The sequence below is a fragment of the Nelumbo lutea genome, chromosome 2, assembly GCF_056320005.1.
Source record: "Nelumbo lutea isolate HS-2025 chromosome 2, American lotus-T2T, whole genome shotgun sequence".
Lineage (NCBI taxonomy): Eukaryota > Viridiplantae > Streptophyta > Magnoliopsida > Proteales > Nelumbonaceae > Nelumbo > Nelumbo lutea.
In genome coordinates, this window is record NC_142685.1 from 71,276,376 (window position 1) to 71,300,466 (window position 24,091).

A 24,091-nucleotide genomic window follows, 5' to 3' on the forward strand; every position below is an offset into this window, starting at 1 on the left:
ACTTGAGGTAATTTTAGGGCATAAAAATACCAAGGTTGAAGTGTGGAATCTCTCTCACAAAGGAAGCATGTGCTTGACTTGTTGGAAGAAACCGATCTATTAGGAGCAAGGTCAATAGACATTCCTATACATCCAAATGTGAAGATGTATCATAGTAAGGGGGAGTTTCTGGCAGACCCTAGGTGATATAGGAGATTAGTAGATTAACTGATTTATCTCATCATTACAAGTCCAAACATTTCCTTTAGTGTTGGACTATTGAGCCAATTTATTCAGAATGCAAGTTCAGTCCATAGGGAAGGCATTATTAGAGTATTATGGTATTTGAAGGGTACTCCAAGTCAAAGGTTGTTGTATAAGAAAAGGAGGACTTTCCTTAAAAAGATATATAGATGCAAACTGGGTAGGATCAGATACAAGTAGAAAGTCTACAACTGGATATTGCATGTTTTTGGCAAGGAACTTAGTTACTTGGAAAAGTAAGAAGCAAAGTGTAGTGACTAGGACTAGGAGTAGTATTATGGTCAAGCACAAGGCCATGGCCCATACCACTTGTGAATTGATGTGGTTTAAGTAGTTGTTACAAGAGATAGGAGTGGTAGTTTCATCTCCCATTAAGTGTTTTGTGATAACCAGGTTGCTATTCATATTCCTTCCAATCCAATGTGTCATGAAAGAACCAAACACATAGAACTAGATTGTCACTTTGCAAAGGGAGAAAGTTGTTAGTGGAGAAATTCTATGTGAATTATAAAGATCAACTATCTGAGCTCTTCACCAAAGGATTGAGTCAATGGAATAAATGCATTTGTAACAAGTTGGAGCTTTATGATATATACAATCCAACTTGAGGGGGAATGTTAAATTATAGTGCTGGTCATTGGTCATTGTTCTTTTTCTTCTTTTGTTTCTATTTGTTATTTCTTTGTTCTATTCAGTCAGAGGTAGTGGTGTAATTTCTGATTCAATAATAAAAAGAGTCAGATGACAATTAGATAGGTTGGTTTGATACTTTTGCCTTCAGCCCTTCTTCTCTCCTTCTAATTAGAGCGTTCCTGGATAGTTTCTGGGATTTTTTCCCATTTATTTAATTAGAATTCCAGGTCTGATCACTGGTGGGATCCATACCTAGACCAAATTTTGATCTGTACCATGTTTAGTTTTAAATGCAGATCATTAGTAGGATCCAAACCTGCAAAGTACAGATATGGAGCAGGGTTAGTTTTCAACTCAACCCACTCCAGTTCATACCTAATTAGGAAGAGTGAATTTTACAGTCATTATCTGTTCTTATACTTGTGATTCAAACACGTTAAGTCTCCCAATGAGGTGCCATGCCAATCCTCACTCCACAGGTACTGGTATCAACTTTACAAGTTCGTAAGTTCCCATGAACAATAAAAATGACTTAGATCAAAGATATTAAAAGAAACAGTTTCTTCTTTGTTTTTTAACTTCAGAATTACAATATCACAATACTCATCAAAAAGAAATTTAAAACAAATCATAATCATAGCTCAATTGATTGGATGTTCTAAAACTCTGTTACAGAGGAAACCAATGAGGAACTTTCATTCACAAATCATAATGAAATTGGCTTGTTGGTCGCGGGAGAAAGAAAGGAACACGAATACATTTTCAGAAGAAAAAAATCTACCCATCTGGAACAGATTCCATGAACCCTGTACACCCAGTGATCTATGTCTGTCCTCTCTCACTTCACCATAGAAAAATAATGAAGTCAGCAGAGCACTTGTGTTTCTTATTGGAGATTAGAGAATTTGGGACAAAATCCATGAACAGTTTGGATCAAGCAGTTCGAATCGCCAATCAGAATCAATAACAATTCTATTTTATTCTACCAAACAAAAATAACAACAAGAAACAGAGAAAAGTAGAATGACTAACAAAGAAGAGCAGACCGGTGGAAGATAAGATGTTACCTCAGCATTGGATTCGTTTGTAGAGCTGCCTGCAAAAATAGGAGAAAAAACATTAGATCTACGATGCCCTGCATAGATTTTAGTAGATCTGAAGAGAAAGTGGTTGTACGTGGAGCCGAAATCGTCGGAATCCATGTCTTCCGGACAAGGAGAACTCATCTCTTGCAGGCAGGTTAGAACGACCAAAAACCAAAAACAAGCAAAGAAAGATGCCCGAACGTGGATCTGGTCTCACCGTGGCCGGAGACGGCGTGAAAAACGACCGGAGGTCCGACCGTTTTAAGGCTCGACGCTGGAGTGGGGAAGACGGAAGAGGAACGAGCTCCGCTCTGACAAGTCTCGACTCCTTCTCTCCCAAATGTGTCCGTGTTTTCCTTTCCCACCGGGTTCGCACCGTCTCAACTCGACCCCGCGTCCCTCGTTTTGCGAATTCCGCCTCTGACACATGGAAAATGAAATATTCGTATTTCGTAACATATTCCATGTTTCTCACTACTAAAATTACATTTCTTCTTCCTACGCGCATTCCTCTCCTTACTAAACCTTCGCTCATCTCCTTCGCAATCGACCCTTCTTGACTGTCGAAAACTCTTGCCACTCGATGGGAAGTAAGTACAGAAACAGGGTGAACACTGAATAGCCATTAACGAGAAACGTGGATTTGGTGGAAATTTAACTCTCCTTCGGTCTGTGTTGCTTTCAAACCTGGTTCTGATGGTGCTGGGAGAGAGGTAACCCAGTCTGCGAAATCATCATTCAATTCTAAACTAAACTTCACTCTGAAGTCGGTGACTGCTCATTCTAATCTAGTCCTTCATGGATCGTTACTCTCAGGGCTAATCAGATCAGATACCCGAGCCTAGCAACAACATTTATCCTTGTGTTCGTACCAGGGCTGGGGGAGAGATCGGGCTCCTGGAAAATGCCAACCGATCAGCTTAACACGAAAAATGAGAAGCTACGGTGGCACTGTGGATCAGATGAATAAGGCGTGCAGCACCAGCAGCCAAGGTGTGATAATGCAACTGTAGACTCGAAGACGTTATGTAAAGAACAGACAGCAAGCTTTAAATTCAAATGTAATGAACGTTGAGAAAGAAGCACCAAAAGAAACCATGACTCAACACACTGTAATTACCCAGTAATCCACAATTTTGGTTTGGGTGGCAGGTTCTATGCTCGTGGAAGATGGTGAAATGATGAAATCACCCGTCGAAGCTTCGAGTTCACATATGCGCCCTGCAAGTGCCACTGGGAAATAAATGTTCCTACTACACGGTTGGTATATGCTGGGGGCATTTGTGGAGCGCCCACGGTAGAGACTGGATCTCACACCGACCTTACAAGTGCATCCCACCGTACATTCGGAACATTTTCCGTATTACCTTCAAAAGCACTGTATTCATTTAAAAACTACTAAATTTTATTCTTTTGAATTATAAATTTCCGTCAACTCCACTAGCTTACATCCACGTCACCCGAATTCTTTAATATTATAATGAAATATCTGAAATAAACCCGAATTCTTTAATATTAAAAGAAAATATACGAAATAATACGGAAGATGTTCCTAATGCATGGTGGGAGTGAGATGTGCCCGTGAAGTCGTTGTGAGGCACCCTGTGTGAGGAGCAGATCCCAATTCCCCACGGTAGAGTGCTGATGTGAATTCTGAAGCTTTGCAGTTCCCATCAACAAAAAGATAAAATTACTTAAATGTCACACCTCTATTCGAATGAATCTTGGGAATTAAAACATTTTCATAAAACATTTATATATATATATATATATATATATATATTGCAAAACCAAATCTCAAACATAGTTGAAATCCACTATCGTCAGTTTAGGTTTTCATCAAAGAGAGTGTAAGCCTTACCATTCACTTTGTCCAATAAAGAGGCTGATCTTATCATTATGATTATCCACTTAGATAAATTCTTAGACTACCCCAACATACTCAGGTTTTGACTCTCAATGGATCTCATTGATTTGCCCATCAATCTCCAAGGTCCATGGCATAATCGAAAAATGGTCAAGGTTTAGTGTTTCATCCATACACTACATGTGCTTTGGGTGTAACCCTATCAAATAAAACAAGCTACCCCAATTTCTTTGGCAGTACATCAGTGTCAGCCAACCTTGGTAGGATAAACTCCCCAAGTCTATCTAATAACTGAGAACATTCTAAACTAACACGAATCTCATAAGTGTCCAGTTTAAGAGGAAATTTCATAGAAACATATCAATATCAATATAAAACAATAATTTACTTTTATTGATTTACAATAAATATATCTATACATCAATCTAATTAGAACTAAGGGCATACACCGTCTAACCGAAGGGCCAATTGGATTTTGAAGTTGTTGATCTGTTGAAAGGTCGGAAAGAAGAAATGAATTATCTATTAAAATGCCAAGAGTCATATGGGAGGCAAAACTTGAGGAAAACTTTGGTTAAAAGAGGGAGATTAAAATACCACTTTCCTTCATAGATATGCTTCTAGTAGGAGGAAAAAGAGTAAAACTGATTAGTTCAAAGATGACCAAGATAATTGCACCAAAATTCTAAAGAAATCTTTCACTATTGTCAAAATCTTGAGGGTCTTTTTATCTTTTTCCACTATTATTTTTGATGAAAATATGGTTTTGATTGTTGGCCCATAGGAGGAAGAGATTAAAGGGGCTTTGTTCTCTATTAGTAATTTAAAAGTTCTTGGTCCTAATGGTTTTCCTTCTCTGGTTTCCAAGCTAGAGAAGTAAAAGGGATATCATTCAATTTATTTAGGATTTTTTTTTTTTGTAAATCAACAATGTTTGAAGAAAATTAATAAAACTTTTATTTCCTTGATTCTTAACTAGAATGATACAGTTAGGTAAAATATTTCAGACGTAATAGTTTATATAATGTTGTCTAAAAGGTGATTGCCAATATTTTAGCTAATAAGTTGAAGCCCCTTCTTGATAAATGTATTTCTCCATATCAGAATGCTTTCATTCCTAGGAGACCTATTATAGATAATGTTGTTATTACTTAGGAAACTCTTCATTTTATAAAAAAACAAAGAAGGGGAATTGATAGTTTGGCAATTGAGATTGATATGATGAAAGCTTATGATAGAACAACAAACTGGTATATTATGTTTTGAGTGTTTGAAAGACTTTAATTTTTTTCTCAGTATTGGTGTGATCTTATTTACTTCTATATCTCTTCTTTTCCTATTTTATTCTTGTGAATGAAAGTTCCCAAGAAAGTTTTACTCATTGTGGGATAAGATAGGATGACACGATTTATCCTTATTTGTTCATTTTAGCTTTGTCGGGCTTTCTTAAGTAATTGGGAAGAGTAGAATAGGCTAATTTGATTCATGGGGATGAAAGTTTGTCGAGAAGCCCCTTCTATTTATCCTTTGTTTTCACTGATGATGTTTTTATTTTTATTAAAGTCTCTCATGAGGATGTGATTAATTTATTGGATGTTATTGATTAGTTTTAGGATATGTTTGGTCAATTATTAATAATTTAGGGTTTTTTTTTTGTAGAAAAAATATGAGACATAACAGGAAAAAAATGTTTTAAGTCGTCAACCGAAAATGGGTAATCTGATTGTCAATCGAAATATCTTGGTGTTCCTCCATTTTGGGATAGGAATAGGGCTCATTCTCTTTCTTATATTTTAGATAACTTAAGGAATAAATTGAATGGTTGGAGAGCTTCTAATCTCTCCCAGCCTAGAAAGTTAGTCTTGTTAAAATCTGTGTTGCAATCAGTTTTTATTCATGTCATGTCTCTTTTATAGTTTTCTTCTTTAGTTCATATGAAGATTAATCAAATTCAGAGGAATTTTTGGGGGAAATTTGATAGAACATAGAATGTGTTTAAGTGGACCAATTGGGATACTATTTGTTCCCCAAAATCTGAAGGAGGTGTAGAAAGTTAGTCTTGTTAAAATCTTTGTTGCAAGCGGTTCCTATTCATGCCATGTCCCTTTTCTAGTTTCCTTCTTTAGTTCATAAGAAGATTGATCAAAGTCAGAGGAATTTTTTGGTGTACATCTGGTAGATCATCTAATATGTTTAAGTCGACGAATTGGGATACTATTTGTTCCCTCAAATTTGAAGGAGGTCTGGGAATAGAAAAGCCAATGAGGTAAATAGAGTTTTTCAATGGAAATTAACTTGGATATTTTTTAAATAAATAGTTTGCTTTGTGGGTAAAATTGTTGAAAGCCAAATACCTTTCATCTAAGAAATTGTTTCCGTTTAGGGGACGTCTTTTTTTTCTGGATTTTGAGAGGGGGGAAAGTTGTTCAATGGGATTTTGATTGTCATTGACCAAGAATTCCATGTTCTTTTTTCAAATTTATGTGGGGATCACGGAAAGTTTATTTTCTTGGGTACCACATCTCCTAGGCGGGTAAATAACTTTCCCACCTAGGGGGAAAGTTGACAACACTTGAATGGGACAAAATTGTCCTTATTAATAATGGATTTTTATGATTAAAATGGTTATTGCCTTATTTACATGAGAAATAAAAGAAAATGGGTAAATATACTTACCTAGGTAAGTGTTTCTCAGGAAATACCCAGATAACTACATGTTCCTAAATAAGTAACTTACCGAAAAGCGAACAAGGCCTTAGAATTAAGCAAGGATTGTTTCTAATTTGGAAATCCATTGATCTGTTTATGAGGGAGCTTTATAGGAATTTGGGTTTTAAAGATTCTCTTCAAGATAATGTCTATGTGGGGAATGTTTCTTGGATAAGGTTGGCTCAGGGTTTTATTGCTCCTTTTAGGCCTAGTAGTAGGGAGAATAGAAATTTAACTATTAAATATTTATTGAATCTAAATGGATGTTGGAATGTAAATAGAGTGAGAGACAGCTTTTTATTCTTAGTCGTCTAACCTTATTTTGTCTACTCGTTTTTAGAAATGTGTCTAAGAGCCTTTTATCTGGATAGTGTCTAAACTAGGATCTCTTTCTATTAAGTTTGTTGTTTTTTCATATCTGGGCTGGCTGTGCTAATTATCCTTCTCCTATGGTTAAAACTTTGATTCATAAGGTGTGGAAATTGAAAATTTTGCCTAAATTTGAGTTGTTCTTTTGGAGAGGTTAGAGGCTTTGTGTCAGTGTCTTTATAGTGGAGAATCATTGTCTCTTTTGTTTATAGGAGGATGAGAGTCTTTGTCCCACCTTTTTTTTTTGTCCATTTGTTAGATCAGTTTGGTTTGCTTCCGCTCTAGGGGTTAGGTGTCAATATGTTAATTCTAGGTTAGCGAGTGATGTGATTTTGTTTGTGTCTTCTTCTGGCCTTTCTAGTGATGATTCAAATCTTTTTCTCACTTGGTTGGCAGTTATATGTTATCAAATTTGGCACTCAAGGATTTCGATTATTTTTAGAGGGCATTCAATGAATTTATCTAAGTGGTTTTTCATTGTTAGAAATACTATTGTGGGTGAGTATAACTATTTGGATTTAGATTTTTCTCATTCTTTGTCTTTTGTTAAATCTTCTCTTCAATCAATTAGAGATGATAATTTGAATTCAGAGTGTGTTACTATATTTTGTGAATGAGTGATTGATTCTTCTTCTGGTTCCTTTGGTCTTATTGTCTTCAATAGTTTTTGATTCTAGCTTTTTGTTTGCTGTTGGAGGGAAATGTTTGATATGAATCCAGGGCGTTGGAAGATAAGCTTTTTACCATCAGTCATGCTCTTGAGTTAGCTGTAGATCATGCATGGTTGTCGTTTGTTGGTGGTTAAATCTAACTCTTTATTGGCTATTTTGGGGGAGAATGGATTATGGGAACTCTTCTTAGGATTCCTTGGACCTGTAATCTTTCGTTGGATGATATTGGTTTTATTTTCTCTTTGTTAGATTCTATTATTTTTTGTCATATTGGTGGGAACTTGATGAGGAGGTCTCATCCTCCTTTTTGTGACCTTTTTGGTTGTATTTCTTTTTTTTTTTTTGGTTAATATTAAGTGGTTTTTTATCAAAAGAAAAAAAAATATATTGAAGCCAAAAAGGCCTCCATCATATTACTATAAGCAAGACACATTCTACAATTGAAAATATTTCTTTCAACCTTCCGCTTTCCAACCATTGATTGGGATACTTTGTTCAAACAAAGCCAGTCAATGTCCATGACAATGGAATTAGAGGGATTTCTTCATTGTAAAAGAAAAAGAGAGAAAAAAAAAAGATAAAAAAGAGATGTTTTATCCCTTCTACATTTTACAGAAAAAAAAAACAATAATCAAATTTCTTTAAAATTTTCCTCATTTTTTGTGTTTCAAATTTATGCACAAAATTTTTGTTGATAACCATTTTTACCCTTGTTGCCTTTTGTTTTTCAAACCTATTTAATAGGCAATTTCGTCAAGCTAGTTTTAGCATATTTCCTCCTTAGGTGAGAAAGTTAATTCCTCATGGGCACATCCCACCGTGCATTGGGAACATCTCCAGTAAATAATAACACATATGTATGGGAGATATGCCCAATGCACAATGGGGTGTGCCTATAAGTAGAGGTGTAAAGTGTATCGTGCCGGTGGGCGGCCCGCACAAAGTGCAGGCTGTGTCGTGCTAGCCCATGGGCCGTGTTGCCCTCCCCGATGAAAATTTTGGGGGTTGGTCGGGCATGGCCCACAGGCCTAGGCTTGGCCGGGCTGCAAGCCGTGTCGTGGGCTTGGGTCGTGCTGGGCTGGGCCACAGGGCGGGCCTTGGGCCTGGGCCAAACCGGGCTAGACTGATTTTTTTTTACTTTTTTTTTTGAAAAATTGATTTCTTTTCTAAGTAAAAGTGTAAAACTAAAATATTTAACCTTTCTTTGAACTTTGGGAACTATTTGAAAATTTAAGAAATGGGAATTGAGAAATCTAAGTTATCTAACACATAAATGAAAGAAAATACTTAACCAAATAAGAATGATGGGATAACAAATTGGAAGAAAAATAAGAATTTTATTTCATTTAAATTTGAATGATATAAATTACAAATATAATGATTGGATCATTGGATACTTCGATGATTGAAATATGAAAATGGAATAAATTAATAAAATATAAAAAATACAATATAGTTACAAATTGAAAATACAGAATTACATTGTTAAAAAATTAAAAAAATAGCAAATAAATTAAATAAAAATAATAAATTACAATAATTTGAAAAAATAAAAAATTCTATACAACTAGTCAACTTCATGAGTCATGACTTTCATCATCTGCTTCAGGTGAAATATACGATACAGTATCATGCCCTCCTTTGTCTTGTAATCTATCTTTTGTATCTACTGAATCCTTAAAGTAGATGCACATATCTATACTTTCATCGTTCATGCAGCTTTTCTTGTCGTCCAACACCCTGGTACCTACACTAAAACAAGACTCCGATGGAACTGTAGACACCAGAGAGGTTATTAGATCACGTGCCATGGCGGCGAGGACTGGATAATTTTTTGAATGTTCACTCTACTAAGATAAAATATCAAAATCATTTGTTCCCTCACCTAAACTAGAAAATTTTGATTGTAAATAAAAATTAAGTTCAATAAATGAACTTGTTGTAGAAGTAGCAGATTTTTGCCTTCTACTTATTAAATAAAAAAGTTTTTATCTTCTACTATTGGGCTCAAGAACAGAAGTAGAAGATGCTATACAAGTTGTAGGAATATTTCCTATCGTTACAGGTTCATATAAACTATACATTTCAAATAACAAATTATTAATTTCTTCTTTCTTCTTTCTAATTTCAATATTCATATTTTCACAATATGTTTCAAGTAAAATATCTATACCATCTTTCCTAATCCTAGGGTCTAATATTGTAGCTAAACAATAAAGGGGAGAAATGTTCTCCCAATATTTTTTAAATTTATTTTCCATTATTTCAACAATACATTTAAATTGTGGATTATTTCTATATTTTACAAAATAATCACTAATTACCATTAATTGATAAGGTAAATTACAACTAATTGGATAATAAATACCTGATAATTCATTAGTTGCATCATAAAAATGTTTTAAAAAATCTCTTATACAAACTGCCATTTCCTAGTCTTCCTCAAATATAATATCATTAGGCATTTTTGCATTATAAAAATCAGTAAGAATTTTTTTATGAGAAATATAACTTTCTAACATAGCATAGGTAGAATTCCACCTATGTTTTACATCTAATATAAAATGTTTATATTTTAAACCATAATTTTGACATAAACATTTAAATTCTTGTTTTCTTGCCCCTGAACTTTTAATATATATAATACAATTTCTAATTTTAGAAATATGAGTAGAAATAATATTCAAGGCATCTTGAATACATAAATTTAAGATGTGACATGCACATCTAATATGAAATAATTTACCATTTAAACATGGTTTTAATTGAGATTTTAAAATACTTATTGCAAAATAATTATTGTTGGCAGTATCAAAACTAGTAGAAAATAATTTATTTTCTATTCCATAAGCATGTAAAGTATTTAAAATACTTGCAACAATAACTGGGCCAGTATATGGCCATTTAAGCCTAGTAAAACTTAAAATTCTTTTATTTAAAAGCCAATTTTTATCAACAAAATGGCTGATAACACAAGTATAACTTGCGTTAAATTTAGATGTCCAAACATTTGAAGTAATTGCAACTTTCGAATTAAGATTTGATAACAAATAAATTAAATTTTGTTTATATGAATAAAAAAATTTTAAAGCATCCGATCTAATAGTATTCCTAGAATTTTTTTTATATTATGGATTTATACAATTACGCAACCATTTTTCAAGCTTAGTATCTCAGATAATATAAATGGTTGTTCTGCATGTACAATATACTTTGCTAATTCTTGTCTCATTTTTTCTTGTGAATGTTTAAATATACTAAAACTCCCCTTCCCAATTTGTGTTTGTGTTGTTTCTTTCCCTTCTTCTTCTTCTTCTTCCTTCTCATGTGTGAGCAAATGTTTGCTCAAATGACCCGTACCACCCTTGCTACAATAGCTAAAGTCTTTTCTACATTTTTGGCAAACTGCTATTTTTCCCTTCCCTTCAATATCCTTTACTTTAAAATTTTTCCAAACCAGGCTACTCTACTTAGAGGCCCTCTTTTTCTTTCCCTAGTATTAGTATCAGGGGTGAAAGTTCCACTTCCATCAATATCAATAGCATCAGTGTTAACACTATCATGATGCGATTGAATATCGTCAACAGTGAACATGTTGGGGAATCAATTTTCGGGAGAGCCGGCCATTTTTAATTCTAAAAATATAAAAATTAATTTAATTGGACTTACTCAGATTGTCGGTTCAAAATCCCAACTTGATTTCAACGGTTAAAGCTTTTCAACATCCAAGCCTCCCAAATTGAGATAATTGAGCTTGTTGAGCAAGCCTTTTTCTTGTTGAATCTTCAACAAAGTTGAGACTTGAGAATTAGAAAATTAGACAATCAGCCAACCAGAGTTACTCATATTGCGGAGAATGAAAGAGAGAGAGAGAGAGAGAGAGAGAGAGAGAGAGAGAGAGAGAGAGAGAGAGAGAGAGAGAGAGAGAGAGAGAGATTAAGACAATTGTTGAATTGGTGGAGGATAGGGCTATTTATAGGAATTGAACATAATTCAATTGCCCAAAATATCCTAAAAAACTAGCTACTTTTAGTTGTTGGGAGGGGTATTTTGGTCATTATAAAGTTATTTATAACTTTACCCAAAAAGCCCCCCTAAACTAGTTGTTATATAGCTGTTAGGGGGGCATTTATATCATTTTCCTCCTCTCCATAAGAAAAATACATAAATACCCCCCTATATAGTTGTTTATAGTTGTTAGGAGGTATTTATGTAAACACCCCCCCCCAAAAAAAAAAGCTGAAACTAGCCATTGGGGGGCCTGGCATGGCCTGTGGGCTATCATGCCAGGCTGGGCCGGGCCAATCCAATTTCATGTTGGGCCATGCCGGGCCACGAGCGGCCCGACCCGATTTACACCTCTACTTGTGTGGTTGGTGTGAGGAGCAGATCTGATCTCCTGAGAGATGGGTATCACTTAGTTGGACAAGTGGTACCTAAGGGAAACTTCTTTTATTATGGGGCCGCCTTTATTGAAAAGCGAACATGTGAAAGTTGGCCATTTTCCCATTGACTAACTTCCCCCTCTATTTATTGGAAAACAAAAAGGCCCTTAAGAGGACTTAGGTTTTGTTTGGTACCATTTCCACTTCTGCTTGCAACATTTTTGGTTAGTTAATACAAATTTTATGAGTTAATACTATATATATATATATATATATATATATATATATATATATATATATATATATATACACTACCACAAATGTTTTGAGTTATCAATACAACATTGGATACCATTCAGCTTATTTAGGAAATGTCTAATTTGGTGGTTCTTTTATAAATGACAATACCTAATCCTATGCCTATAATTTTTTAGTGGAAGTGGTTATCTAATGTGATGTGACAAGACAATTTCTCATAAAATTTATATTGACCAACACAAAATATTCTATGTAGAAGTGGCAATGGTACCAAAACAACCTTAGTTCATCACCATTGGTGCTTGTTTCTTCAACCAGCAATAACACAAAAGGAGCTTCGCTTAGATTGTGTTTGGTTTGAAGAAAAGGTAGGGAAACCTATACACTTTCAAACCAAATACAACCTTAGGGACTAGTTGAGTTTGATCTTTAATTCTCTGTTGAGGAATCAAGTAACTTTTCTAGCTCTTCCACTTCTCTTTTGTTGGTTGGCCCATTACAGCCCATGATTTCCCTAGGAGAATCTTTTGTTGGAATTGCAAATGAGAATCTTTGTGACACAAAAACTTCATGTTGTTAAACCAACCGAGGGGTGGCTCGTTGGTGTGTTATTTGGTTTGCTCCAGCATAGATGTAGAATCGATTTCCACAACCACCTATTTGGGGAGGGGGGTTATTAGTGGTGTGTGGCGCTAAATACCAAAAAAAAAAAAAAGCTTCATGTTGTTAAAGGTTACTTCCTTTCGTTGGTGTGTTATTTGGTTTGCTCCAGCATAGATGTAAAATCGATTCCCACAACCACTGATTTGGGGAAGGGAGGTTATTAGTGGGGTGTGGCGCTAAATACCAAAAAAAAGCTTCATGTTGTTAAGGGTCACTTCCTTCTTTATCGGTTAATGTATCCTAACCAGGCTAGCTCCCTCAAAAGTTTTGGCTAGCAGCCTTCTTGATCTGTAGAAGGATAGAATCAAACCTGCTCACTAGGGGTGAATTTGAGCTGAATATCTAGCTATTCAAGCTTGGCCCACCAATATATCATCAGGGTTGAGCTCAAGCTCAAGCTAGAGACTTGAGCTCAGATTCAACTTGAATCAAAAGCTCGTAAGTTTGAGCTCGATTGTGAGCCAAACATTTTATAAAAATAAAAATATACATATAAAAATTAGGTATTATATACATATATATATGTGTGTGTATCTAATATAATTTAAAAAATAAAAAATTATTAAAATGAAAACAAAATGTAACATTTTAAATAAAGAAAAACAAAAAACACAAGTATTTTTTGAACTATATTCATCATATATATACATGTTTTTATAAAAAGTTTACAAAAATGCAATATAAATAAACATATTTATAAATAAATAAATAAATAACACACACACATATATATATATATATATATATTTATGTTATATATTTATATAAATTTATATAAATAAATAACGGCCTATATCCACCGATAAATATCTGACCGGTTCAGGGGGTGGAGGAGCCTTAAACCAGTCCCCTGAACCAGTTTCATAGAACATCAGAATTTAGTTTGCTAATTCTGATTTGAATGTTTAGAACATGAATTGGATTGCTAGAGGAAAAGAATTTTATGCCCCATCTGGACCTCGTAGGAAAAAACATCAGAATTTAGTTGTTGAATTCAGGTAGTAGGTATAGACTGAAAATTGATGCTATTTTCCAAGAGGGAGGTGAGAGATATTCTGTAGACTAATCTCATTGGTCAATTGGCTTAAAAAAATAAAATCCTTATGGCTTGAACCTAAATCTGGAAAATTCACTGTCAAAAACTTTTGTTTATCAGCTGTGTAAAATCTAGAGACCTAATTTACATCCTCAACTACCATATTTGCTCAATAGAATTTAGGCCTTAAAGATTCCACCAACGTACAGAATGCTTCTCTGGAGAATTTGCAGAGATTATGTTGGGGTTGGAATTGTTCTGTGACAAAAAGGAATTATTGAAGGCAGCTCTTGCCCTCTTTGTAACCAATCCAGCTAAAACTGTGGAACACCCATTCCTCAATTGTCCATTCAATATAGTTTATTCTTTTTATCTTGCTATGGAGGCTGCATCTCCAGTCGAAAATGTGATCTCTGGCAATCTCGTTAGTAAGATGCTTTTGTTGATTTGAAATTTAGAGCAGACTGATGAGCAAATAAACTTGTTAAGTGGGATAGAAATTTCTTTTTACCATAAATTGTGGTACAAGAATTAAATTGTTTTTAAAAACAACAGACCTATCCATTTAGGGGGAGTTCTACAATGTGAATTGTTTTTCTTGTTTTCGGTTCTAAAAACAAATCAAGACTATCTTGTTTGAAAACACATTGTTACTTAAAACAAAAACACAAGAAACATATTCTTGGTTGTATACATGTTTTTTTCAAAACTGAAGCCAAAAACATGTTCTTGAATCTGGTTTCAAAAACATGTTTTCATCTGATCAGTCAACATCATGTTCTACAAATCATATAATTCCTATATTAGATTTTCTTTTGTTTTAAAAACCAATATTTTGTTGATTCCAAAAATACGTATTGTTTTTCAAAACAAAACCAACTTGTTTTTCACTTTGAAAACAAAAATAGGGTTAAAGAACATGTTTTTGTTTTTGCTGATGTGGCAATTCCAAAAACAAATGAAAACAGAAGCATTCGAGATTTTCATTTTACGTCTACTGGTGCAGGTGTGGAATACAGGTGCTGGAGAGTGGAGACCTCCCATAAGGAATATATACAAAGATAAACAGTGGAGGGACTCCTATGGATCAAAAGGTTTTATCATCAGCATGTGACCAGGGTCTATTTGTGCTGCGGGAGGATGTTTGTCCACCTCCCAAGTGCCATTCAAGCAGAGCTGAAGGCAATCTATAAGAAACAAGGAAGTCCGTATCAGTGTGGAAACAAATTCCTTTGTCTGTTAATAATTTGTCCAAAAATGATAGTTCTATTTCTTGGCAGTGTCTTTATCTTGTTGATAGGATTAGATATGCAACTGAGGGTATGAACTGTCTATTTTGTTTATATTCCCTAGACAGGTAACAAGGCTGTTCAGATCGACTTTTGAACTTAGAATATCCATCAAAAAAGAATGGGCTTGAATGAGAAAGAAATGTGAAGGAGAGCTTTACAGTGGCATAGTAATTATCTAGAAAAGTTCACCTACTGTATAGTACAGTCATATCAAATAGATGTCAAAGAACATACAGGAACAAAAGGAGAAAAAGGAAACATGTGAAAAGAACAAAAGAATTAAAGAATAAATGAAATACAAAGTATATAAACTTGAGGAAATCATCTCTATTATCCTAGGAACAGAAGCTGTTTCTTTAATTAGAACTGATCGCCATAATGCCATTTATGAGCATTTTTTTCTTCTTAAATTCCACATGTTTTTCCATTCATTTCATCATGTTTGAGTAGTTGTCTCAGATTCCTCAGAAACAGATGGAACAGATGATCCCACTGGAGCACCATCTGTCCCTGGGTGGTTATATTTCTTAAGTACTCTATCCTTGTTTTCCTTCCACCATTCTTCAGCCTGTTGCGAATCAAATTTTCTTTTGCTGCATAAATATTAAGAGAAGATACATGTAGTTAGGGTGAGATAGAATTTGAACTAGTGATTACATATGAAAATGGTGCTAAAAAGCTTCTTAATGCAAATGAGCAAACATGTACAGGTTCATGTTAATCCACAGTGCAAGAAAATATAATATCTGCTTAATTTGATTGGTTTTGAGTTATAGAGGTATATTAGCTAATGACATATTGGAACTTCTAAATTTGACCAAATAGGACAATCACAGAATTGGTTTGTAGACAATGATCTTGAGTGAGAGTAATCACAACTGCTGAAAAATTGGGCCAAAGTAGGGGACAAAAAACATTCAAAAGCTATGATTATTCTTTTATAAACTGAAGCATAAACCAGCTAAAAGTCAAATGGGACTTTGGAAGTAAAAGCCTAATGACTTCTCATCCACTTAGTTGTACAAGCTTTAGAAAAACTTAAATAAGGACTGCTTTTAACCCAAAGTGAACTCAACTTATTAATTTTACAATCTTTTGTCAGCTTCCGTTTAAAGGTTTCAAATTTCATAAAGGCCAAATAAAATAGTAGAGAACCAATGCACTTTATTACCTTTTCTTATGGATAAAACTAACACTAGCTTGTTCCGAATGCAGGAGCCAAGTGGTTATATTTAAGTATAAAGTTGCAAAGCATGTTTTTTTTTTTTGCTGTGACCTTTTGGAGAATGATCCTTAAGGTCTAGAGAGTGATCATTAAAAGCCATCAATATCAAATAAAAGATTAAGGTTGTATTTGGTACCATAGCCATTTCAGGATCAAATGTTCAGAGAGGCCATGGAATTTCATGTCAAAACTCCTGAAATGCTAACACGGACATTTTGACATTAAACTTGTTTGGTTGGTACTTGTGTTGGCTAGGTGTTGAAAGAGTGTTTTGAGCAGGTATTGCGTTTGGTATTGGAATTACTATCTAAAACTTTTAAATGAAATGTTTACCAATGTGACACCACACTAATACTTGCATCTGGTGGCCAAATTTAAAAATAAATGTTTCCTGATGATTGGCTCATTACTACAGATAGAATAGCATTTAGATGCAAATCTAATGCTTCTAGAAGTTTAGAACCATAAAAAGAACCTTTGTTTTGGAGGTAGGGCTTATGGGTTCTCAATGGTGTATATACATCTTTACATCTTTACTGGTATGCAATGCATGAGAATATATCTCCACACAGCCACATGGGATGCCGACTAAGAGCCAGGTACTGTTTCTTCAAACAGGCAGTTGATGGAGGAAACGTAAATTTGGCGTTTCCCTTAACACCCCCTGGTTTATGTTCTAGTTTATGACAGTCTCAACCAAATAGAAAATTGGCATTTAAAGTTTTAAACTCAAAATGCCTAGGTGTTGCTGATATGGCAATGTTTCAAGTAGAAACAGCCACAGTACCAAATATCACCTAAATGATCCTAGGCAAGTGTTTCATTTTCCTTCAATTCACAACCTTTAACACTTTCTCTAACTCATCCCTTTTGAACCTTGGTGGAACCCAAGTATGAATTAGTGATGGCTCATATTTTAGGTCATTCTCCATTCCAAGTAAGAATCCTTCAAATTCACCAAGGTTGTGCATGGTTTGATAGAAAATAAGAGAGACAAAGAAAGTTGAGGGAAAGTTAAGCCTAAAAGTGTTAGCTTCAAAAGTTTACAATTCCGGGAACTCTAGTCCTTTCATTACAAACCATCTCAGAATCCCTTTAAATTCAATACCCAACTTTAGTTAACACTCCAAGTATCTCTTCAGTTTGAAAAAAAAAAAAAAAATATTCCAACCTCAAATATTAACTTTTGTTCTCTCTAAAAATATCTGTGTATTACATGAATTTTAGCTCTACAATAATTTTCAAATCCAATCACACAACTCTATAGTTCTAGAAAAAACCTTCATTTATCTTCCCATTGACTTGCCCTTACATCCACAAACCCAAAAAATAGACCTAAGCTCTGGAAAATACCAATTCTCTTTCAATTTCCCCAAAATTGCTATTACTAGCTTTAAATCATATCTTGGCATTTAGTCCTCCATAATTTCTTTTTCCACAACTGCCTGACAACTTATACGACCTGAGAATCGTAATTTTCTAATAAGCTAGTTCAACACACCACCTTCCCCCATTTATTTCTAGAAGCAGTAGCAATTGAATCATTAACTGTGAAGAATGGACTGCAAAAATCCTTTCTATAAGCCACAAATGGAGATCTTGGTTTCTGGTGTCAAATTCTGGCTTCCTGCATCAGCATTTGGAGATAACTGGATAGGGAGTTCCTGGTGTTAAAACAGGGAAGTGAGAGAGAGGGTACAATGAGATTTTATTATACTCAGCCTTTTTTCTTCTAAAATTAGAATATTAACAATTTATCTTTAAAAGATGTGAGCATAAATGAAATGAAAAAAAGAAAGCCAAATTACTAGAAGAAGAAAATGATTAATGATACCTTTATCAAGAAACAGTTCTTGATAAAAACAGCACTATTCCAATGAGTAAGTCCCCATATGAGCCATTCATTGTGCTTCCTACAGCAATTAAGCTTTGGTCATGAAATACAACTAAAGGAAACTAAGGACAATGAGGAAAATCCCATGAATTGATTTTTTTTTCTTTGAATATAGACACCCAAAAGTAGATAAATGCTATGAGGGCCAAGATGGATTTAATGTGTTCAGATCATGAAGCCTTAAAGGCATTTTTTTTTTGAAGAGTAAAGAGAAAAATTATATAGATAGAAAAGAAAACAAGGGCCCCCTTAACACATAATGTCTAGTCTTCAGGATTAAATGCCCCGTCACATCTATCATCATCCTCGTCCCAAATTAAATCCTGTTTCCGTCGAAGCTTCTTCTTCTCTCTCTCTCTCTCTCTCTCTCTCTCTCTCTCTCTCTCTTCCTTTTTCCCTTTTTCAAATATTTCAAAAGCTCTTCTAGCAAACTTTCACCTCCCCAAAAGAAAAGCCAAACTGTTAAGCTCCACTTTTTCCCCCTCCTTAATTTTATCAGCTTGTTGAGACAAAACTAAACTACTTTCATCCACTTGGCTTCCTTCCTCCTTCTCGTCCCCAGACCCTGTCCTGATCTCTAGATCTCCCCTTATCAAGGTCGACGCAACCTCCTCTCCTGCAGCTTGAAGCTCCTCCTCCATCCTTTCATCACCCTTCTTCTTCATTCCAGAACTTTTAATTTCTTCCTCTTGTAAACTCTTTTATATTTATTGGATGGTCCTGCCCCAATCAATACATCTTTTAGCCTTGAAAAAACCTTTGACACATGGACAAAGTGAGTCTTATTTGCCTCTTTAGCTTTCTTCAATCCTTCTGAATATTCGAAGTCTCCATCCTTGTGAACACGTCTTCTCCAACCAAAATAGACTCCAATCCTGCCGGCTACGATTTCTACCTTTTGGAACTCTTCACGTTATAAAGCCGAGCCAGAATTGTCGTCCTTGTCCAGAGCCTCTTTCTCACTCTCAGACAACGTCTCTTTACGTCAATCCCTTCCTCTCCATCCCTGCCTATCACTTCTGTCTTGTCCTCCCCTTCCCCCCTAACTGGTCCCTTCACCGCTTCCCCAGAAACCACCTCCCTTCCTTCCGACTGAATTTCTAAGCAAACTATCCCTCTGTTCTCCTTTTCCAAACTTCTTTGATGTGACAAGAAGGAAGAAGAGGAAGGAAGCTCGACTTCAAAATCATCAAAACTCAGAACAATACCTGCTTGCTGACCAGAACTCGACTTCTCGATCCTCCCTTCCCCTGCAGCGATTCCCTGGATCAGACCCTTCAGCTGTGCTTCCACTTTGATCTGTCTCCTCCCGGTTCTTATGCACAATCCATTTCCGCAGATCTTCAGACTGAAACACACACCCAGCTCTTTGGCTCTGCTTAAAATTCCTCTCTTTCAAAACCCCCAGCCTGAAACGAGATGTCTTTGAAGTTTCCCCAGCTTTCTTGACTGCACTGTCTTTCGAAACTCGAACCTCGTTCGAGCCTTCACCTTCTTTCCTCCCCGAGACGCCTCTTCGTCTTCTGATGTTCCCTTCCACTCTCTCCTTCAACTCCCCTACCCTCTCTTTAGTTTCTCCTTCCACGTGGACCCCCAAACTCTCCTCTCTCCCCTGATACCACTGTCATTTCATAAAAATAAACTCATCATCTCTGCCCCACTTAAGTTTAAAGGTCTTCTCTCTCACCATTCAATATCACACGGCCCCCACCTCTTTTGATATTTTTTGGGAGTTCCCTCTCATTATTCCTAATTCTTCCCAAGGACAAGTCCCCAGATGCACTAAAATTAAGTCTATTTCCAAAAACACCCTCCTTTCCCTTCGAACTGGCTATTCGTCTTCCCTCCACAAACTCTAGAACACTGCCAGACCTTCTTGGCCTCCTCACTCCATGTCTCCATGTTTTCAATCCACCTTGTTGGGTAAGGCCCTTCTATGATCAATCTTAAATCGAAGACTTCTCCAGAAGAAGCAGGGACAAGGTGGATCTCTTCAACTTCAATTAAGATGCGAGCAGCAAACAAGTTCTTCAAGAAAGTGTTTAGAATCAACAAACCTGAATCTTCCACATGCGTCTCCCACAGCCTTAAAGGTTTGGAAGCTCTATGCATGCAGGGGAATCCCGAAAACAACAATCCAAACCATGTTTAAAGGACCCAAATTTCTAATAGATCCAACTAAAGGATTCCATCTCCCAATTCTGAGGTCAGGCACACAGTTCTGCTCTCTCAACAGGATATTGCTTGCCTCCTCCTCGCTTTTGAAAGCGAAGAGAAAGAAAACAGCATTCAGTCTTCTTACTGGAAAAAGGTTTCTCAGGTCACTATTCAGCAATGGCCCATTCCTTAATCTTTTCCACTTCTGGGTCGGAATTAATGAAGCGCCCAACCAAGCTGCGCTCCAGAACTCTGAGTCGATCTCTAACTTCCCCATCCGGATTCATTACCACTTCATAGTTCGGAGTTATTCTTCTTTATCAAGACAGTAATCTAGAATCGCAGTCTGCTCCCAAAAACCTTGGTGAGCATTTCTGGAACTTACCACTAGCTTCTTCCCATACCCTTCTATATCAATATGATATGCCCCATATCAGGCATATAATATCCATAAATTGCACCCTAAGCCTGGTGGGTCAATTTCCTCCATGAGTATACTTTTGTACTCAAGCACAAATTCAGGACTTTAAATGATGTGGCCGATGCCTTGGAGCAACAAATGAAGGATGAGTTCTGTAGGAAAATTATGACTGATGACTGATGAGAAGGAGAAAATCAAAATTATTTGTTGGCCGAAGGTTTTCTTTTTAAAGACTGCTTATGCATTCATAACACATCTCTATGGTAGCTCATTATGGAGGAGGCCCATGAAATTGGACATTTTGGAAAGGATAAGACCAAGAAAACTAATCTGAGAGGGATGCATCATTCTATGTGCAAGGGGATTGCTTCAAATGCTGGTCTGTACACACCTTTACCTATTCTTCTATCCTTGGGTTGATATTTCCATGGACTTTGTTTTTTAGCTGCCTAAGGCTGCTAGAGGATCTCATCATCCAAACCTTGTTCCTAGATGGGGTTAGCTACATGAATCCTATTTTACCAGTCATATCCATTGCTTAACTATGTGTAAGGGGAATGCTTCGAATTATGGAGCTACATGTGTCTATTTTAATCTACCCCTTGTTCTTCTAGCCCCTCCAACTTGTAGCAAACCCCTTCTTACAGATTTTGTTGATGGTTTCCTACGTACAGACCGAACCATCTTAGTCTACCTTCTCTCATTTTCCCACCTATTGGAGCTACTCCTAAGTTCCTTCCAATGACTCCACTTTTTTATCCTATCCTATATAGTTTTTTCCACTCATCCATCTCAGCATACACATTTCTACCACAACTGTGTTTTAGAATTTAATCTAAGTGGTATTCGCCTATCACATAAAACTCTAGATGCAACCCACCATTTTGTCCATCCTTCTTTCTATGGGCGATATCCACCTCAATCTCTCCCTTGTTATGAATTATCGAACCAAGATACCAAAAAAGCTCACATCGAGCTATCTCTTGGTCTCTAGTCCTAAGTGTACTTAGATTTGCACTCCTATCATTATTAAATTTACATGTTATGTATTCTGTTCTACTCCTACTTACTTAAAACCCTCTTGTTTCCAAGGAATTTGTTCATAAGCTTAATTTTGATTTAATCCTTCATTGGTTTCCATCAATTAAAGCAATGTCATCAACAAGCAGCATGCACCATGTGACCTCCTCCCGAATATGTTTAGTGAATTCGTCCATAACCAATACAAATAAATAAGGGTTAAGCGTTGAACCTTAGTGAAAATCCATTGTAATTGTGATCTCCTACAGATTTTTAATATTATTACACCATCATACATACCCTTAGTAAGTCTATATACCTATTTTGAATTCCTTTCTTTTCCAAGACCCACCATATTATCTCTCGAGGAACTCTATCATATGCTTGCTCTATATCAATAAACATCATAAAGAAATTTCTCTTTTTCTCTCTAAACTTTTCTATCAATTTTCTCAAAAGAAAGATAGCTTCCACAATTGATCCCACTGGCATAAACCCAAATTGCTCAATTGTTCTCTCCCAAAGTTTCATAGTGTGGCTCATGAGCTTAATCCTCCTAATAGTTATTACAACTTTTTACATTGCCTTTGTTCTTAAATATAGGTACCATATTACTCTTTCTTCAATCACCAAGACTAGGGCAACCATAAATAAAAGAGAGAAATTACACCAGTGCCCTTACAACAATAAATATGAAAAAAGTAGAGCATTTTCAAGACTCCCCCTCAAGTTGGGACATAGATGCCAATCATGCCCAACTTGTCACTAGGAGTGGATTCAAGCCAAGTCGAGCTAAATATCTGGCTATTCAAGCTCGATTCGCCAAAAAACCATCAAGCTCGAGCTTGATCTCAAGTTCGGATTTACTTAGAAGCTCGTAAGCTCAAGCTCAACTTGGCTTGAACTCAATTGCAAGCCAAGCTTCTTATAGAATTAAAAAAAAATTATATATATGTATATATATATAACATTATTTTTCATTTTTCATATAAAAAAATGAAGAATTATAAAAATTAGTTATTATTATACATATAAAAACTAAAAATGTTATATATATAAGCTCAATTAAGCTTGCGAGTTGAGCTATATTAAGCTTGAGCTTGGCTTGAATAGAAAACGAGCCTATATATTGGGCTCGAATTCAACTCAAAGATCAGTTTAGACCGAGATGAGCTTGAATAGCTCATTAAAGGCTCGACTCATTTCCACCCCTACTTGTCACACAAATCATTATGCCACAAGTGATGTAAACCCTTAGGTTGTTTTTGGTTGCAGTGCAATTTTATTTGCACTAGTACAAATGCATGGAAGTGCAAATGAAAAAAAAAATGAAAATTTCTCATTTAATTTTTTTTTTGTGTTTTGCTTTATTTCGTTTCTTGTTTTAATTTACTTCATTTGTACTATAATCAAACAAAATAAGCTAAAATTTGAAACAAAAATAGGTCAGAATTTACACTCAAATCATGTGTTGGCATAGTTTTGTATCAGTTCAAATTTATTTGCATTGCAACCAAACACAGCCTTAGTGAAAATATCTACAAGTTGCTCTTCAGAACTGACATAGGGAGTACATACTTCCCTACTAACAAGCTTCTCACTAATGAAGTGTTTATCCACCTCAATATGCTTGGTCCTATCATGAAGCATAGGATTGGCTGCAATGTTCATAGCAGCCTTGTTATCACAATAAAAGGACATGGGATTATCCATTGCAAATCCCAGCTCACTCAACAAGTTCTTAATCCACATGATCTCAACCACTCCATAAGACATTGCTTGCATTAAGCTTCAACACTAGACTTAGCCAAAACACTTTGTTTTATGCTTCTCCATGTGACTAAGTTCCCTCCCACAAAAGTACAATAACAACTTATGGATTTTCTATCATTAATAGATCCAACCCAATCAACATGTGTATATAGCTCAACCTTCAAATGCCCATGCTTCTGGAACAACAAACCAGCACCTAGAAACATTATGAGATATTTGAGGATCCTCTTAGGTGCTTCTAAGTGAGTAGCTTTGGGAGCCTGCATGAACTAGCTAAGAACCCCTATAGCATAAGAAATATCTGGGCATGTAATGGATAGATGGTTTCACATCTTTAATGTCATGAACGAGCTAAGTCTTTCCACAAGTATTTGAAATTACTTCACATAT

General features: G+C 35.6%; 2 protein-coding genes across 6 annotated transcripts in view; both read right to left on the reverse strand.

Annotated features, from left to right (window-relative positions):
• The window catches only part of LOC148871461 (PH, RCC1 and FYVE domains-containing protein 1-like), a 154,853-nt gene extending 152,467 nt beyond the window's left edge, over positions 1-2,386 (reverse strand). Inside the window, exons 1-2 of one of the 2 annotated variants that reach the window (XM_088967190.1) lie at positions 2,179-2,386; positions 1,944-1,972 (exon numbers count right to left, since the gene is read on the reverse strand). The gene's annotated coding sequence lies outside the window, so the exon portion shown is untranslated. Of the gene's footprint in view, positions 1-1,943; positions 1,973-2,052 lie in introns of both variants that reach the window. The other variant, XM_088967191.1, reaches the window with a different exon arrangement.
• Positions 2,387-15,335: 12,949 nt separating this feature from the next.
• LOC148871462 (PH, RCC1 and FYVE domains-containing protein 1-like) overlaps positions 15,336-24,091 on the reverse strand; it is an 80,191-nt gene continuing 71,435 nt past the window's right edge. For all 4 annotated transcript variants that reach the window (XM_088973736.1, XM_088973733.1, XM_088973735.1 and 1 more), the window contains one exon: positions 15,336-15,804. In XM_088973736.1, the coding sequence (XP_088829862.1) occupies positions 15,648-15,804 (157 nt within the window). In that variant the 3' untranslated portion in view covers positions 15,336-15,647. The remainder of the gene's footprint in view (positions 15,805-24,091) is intronic.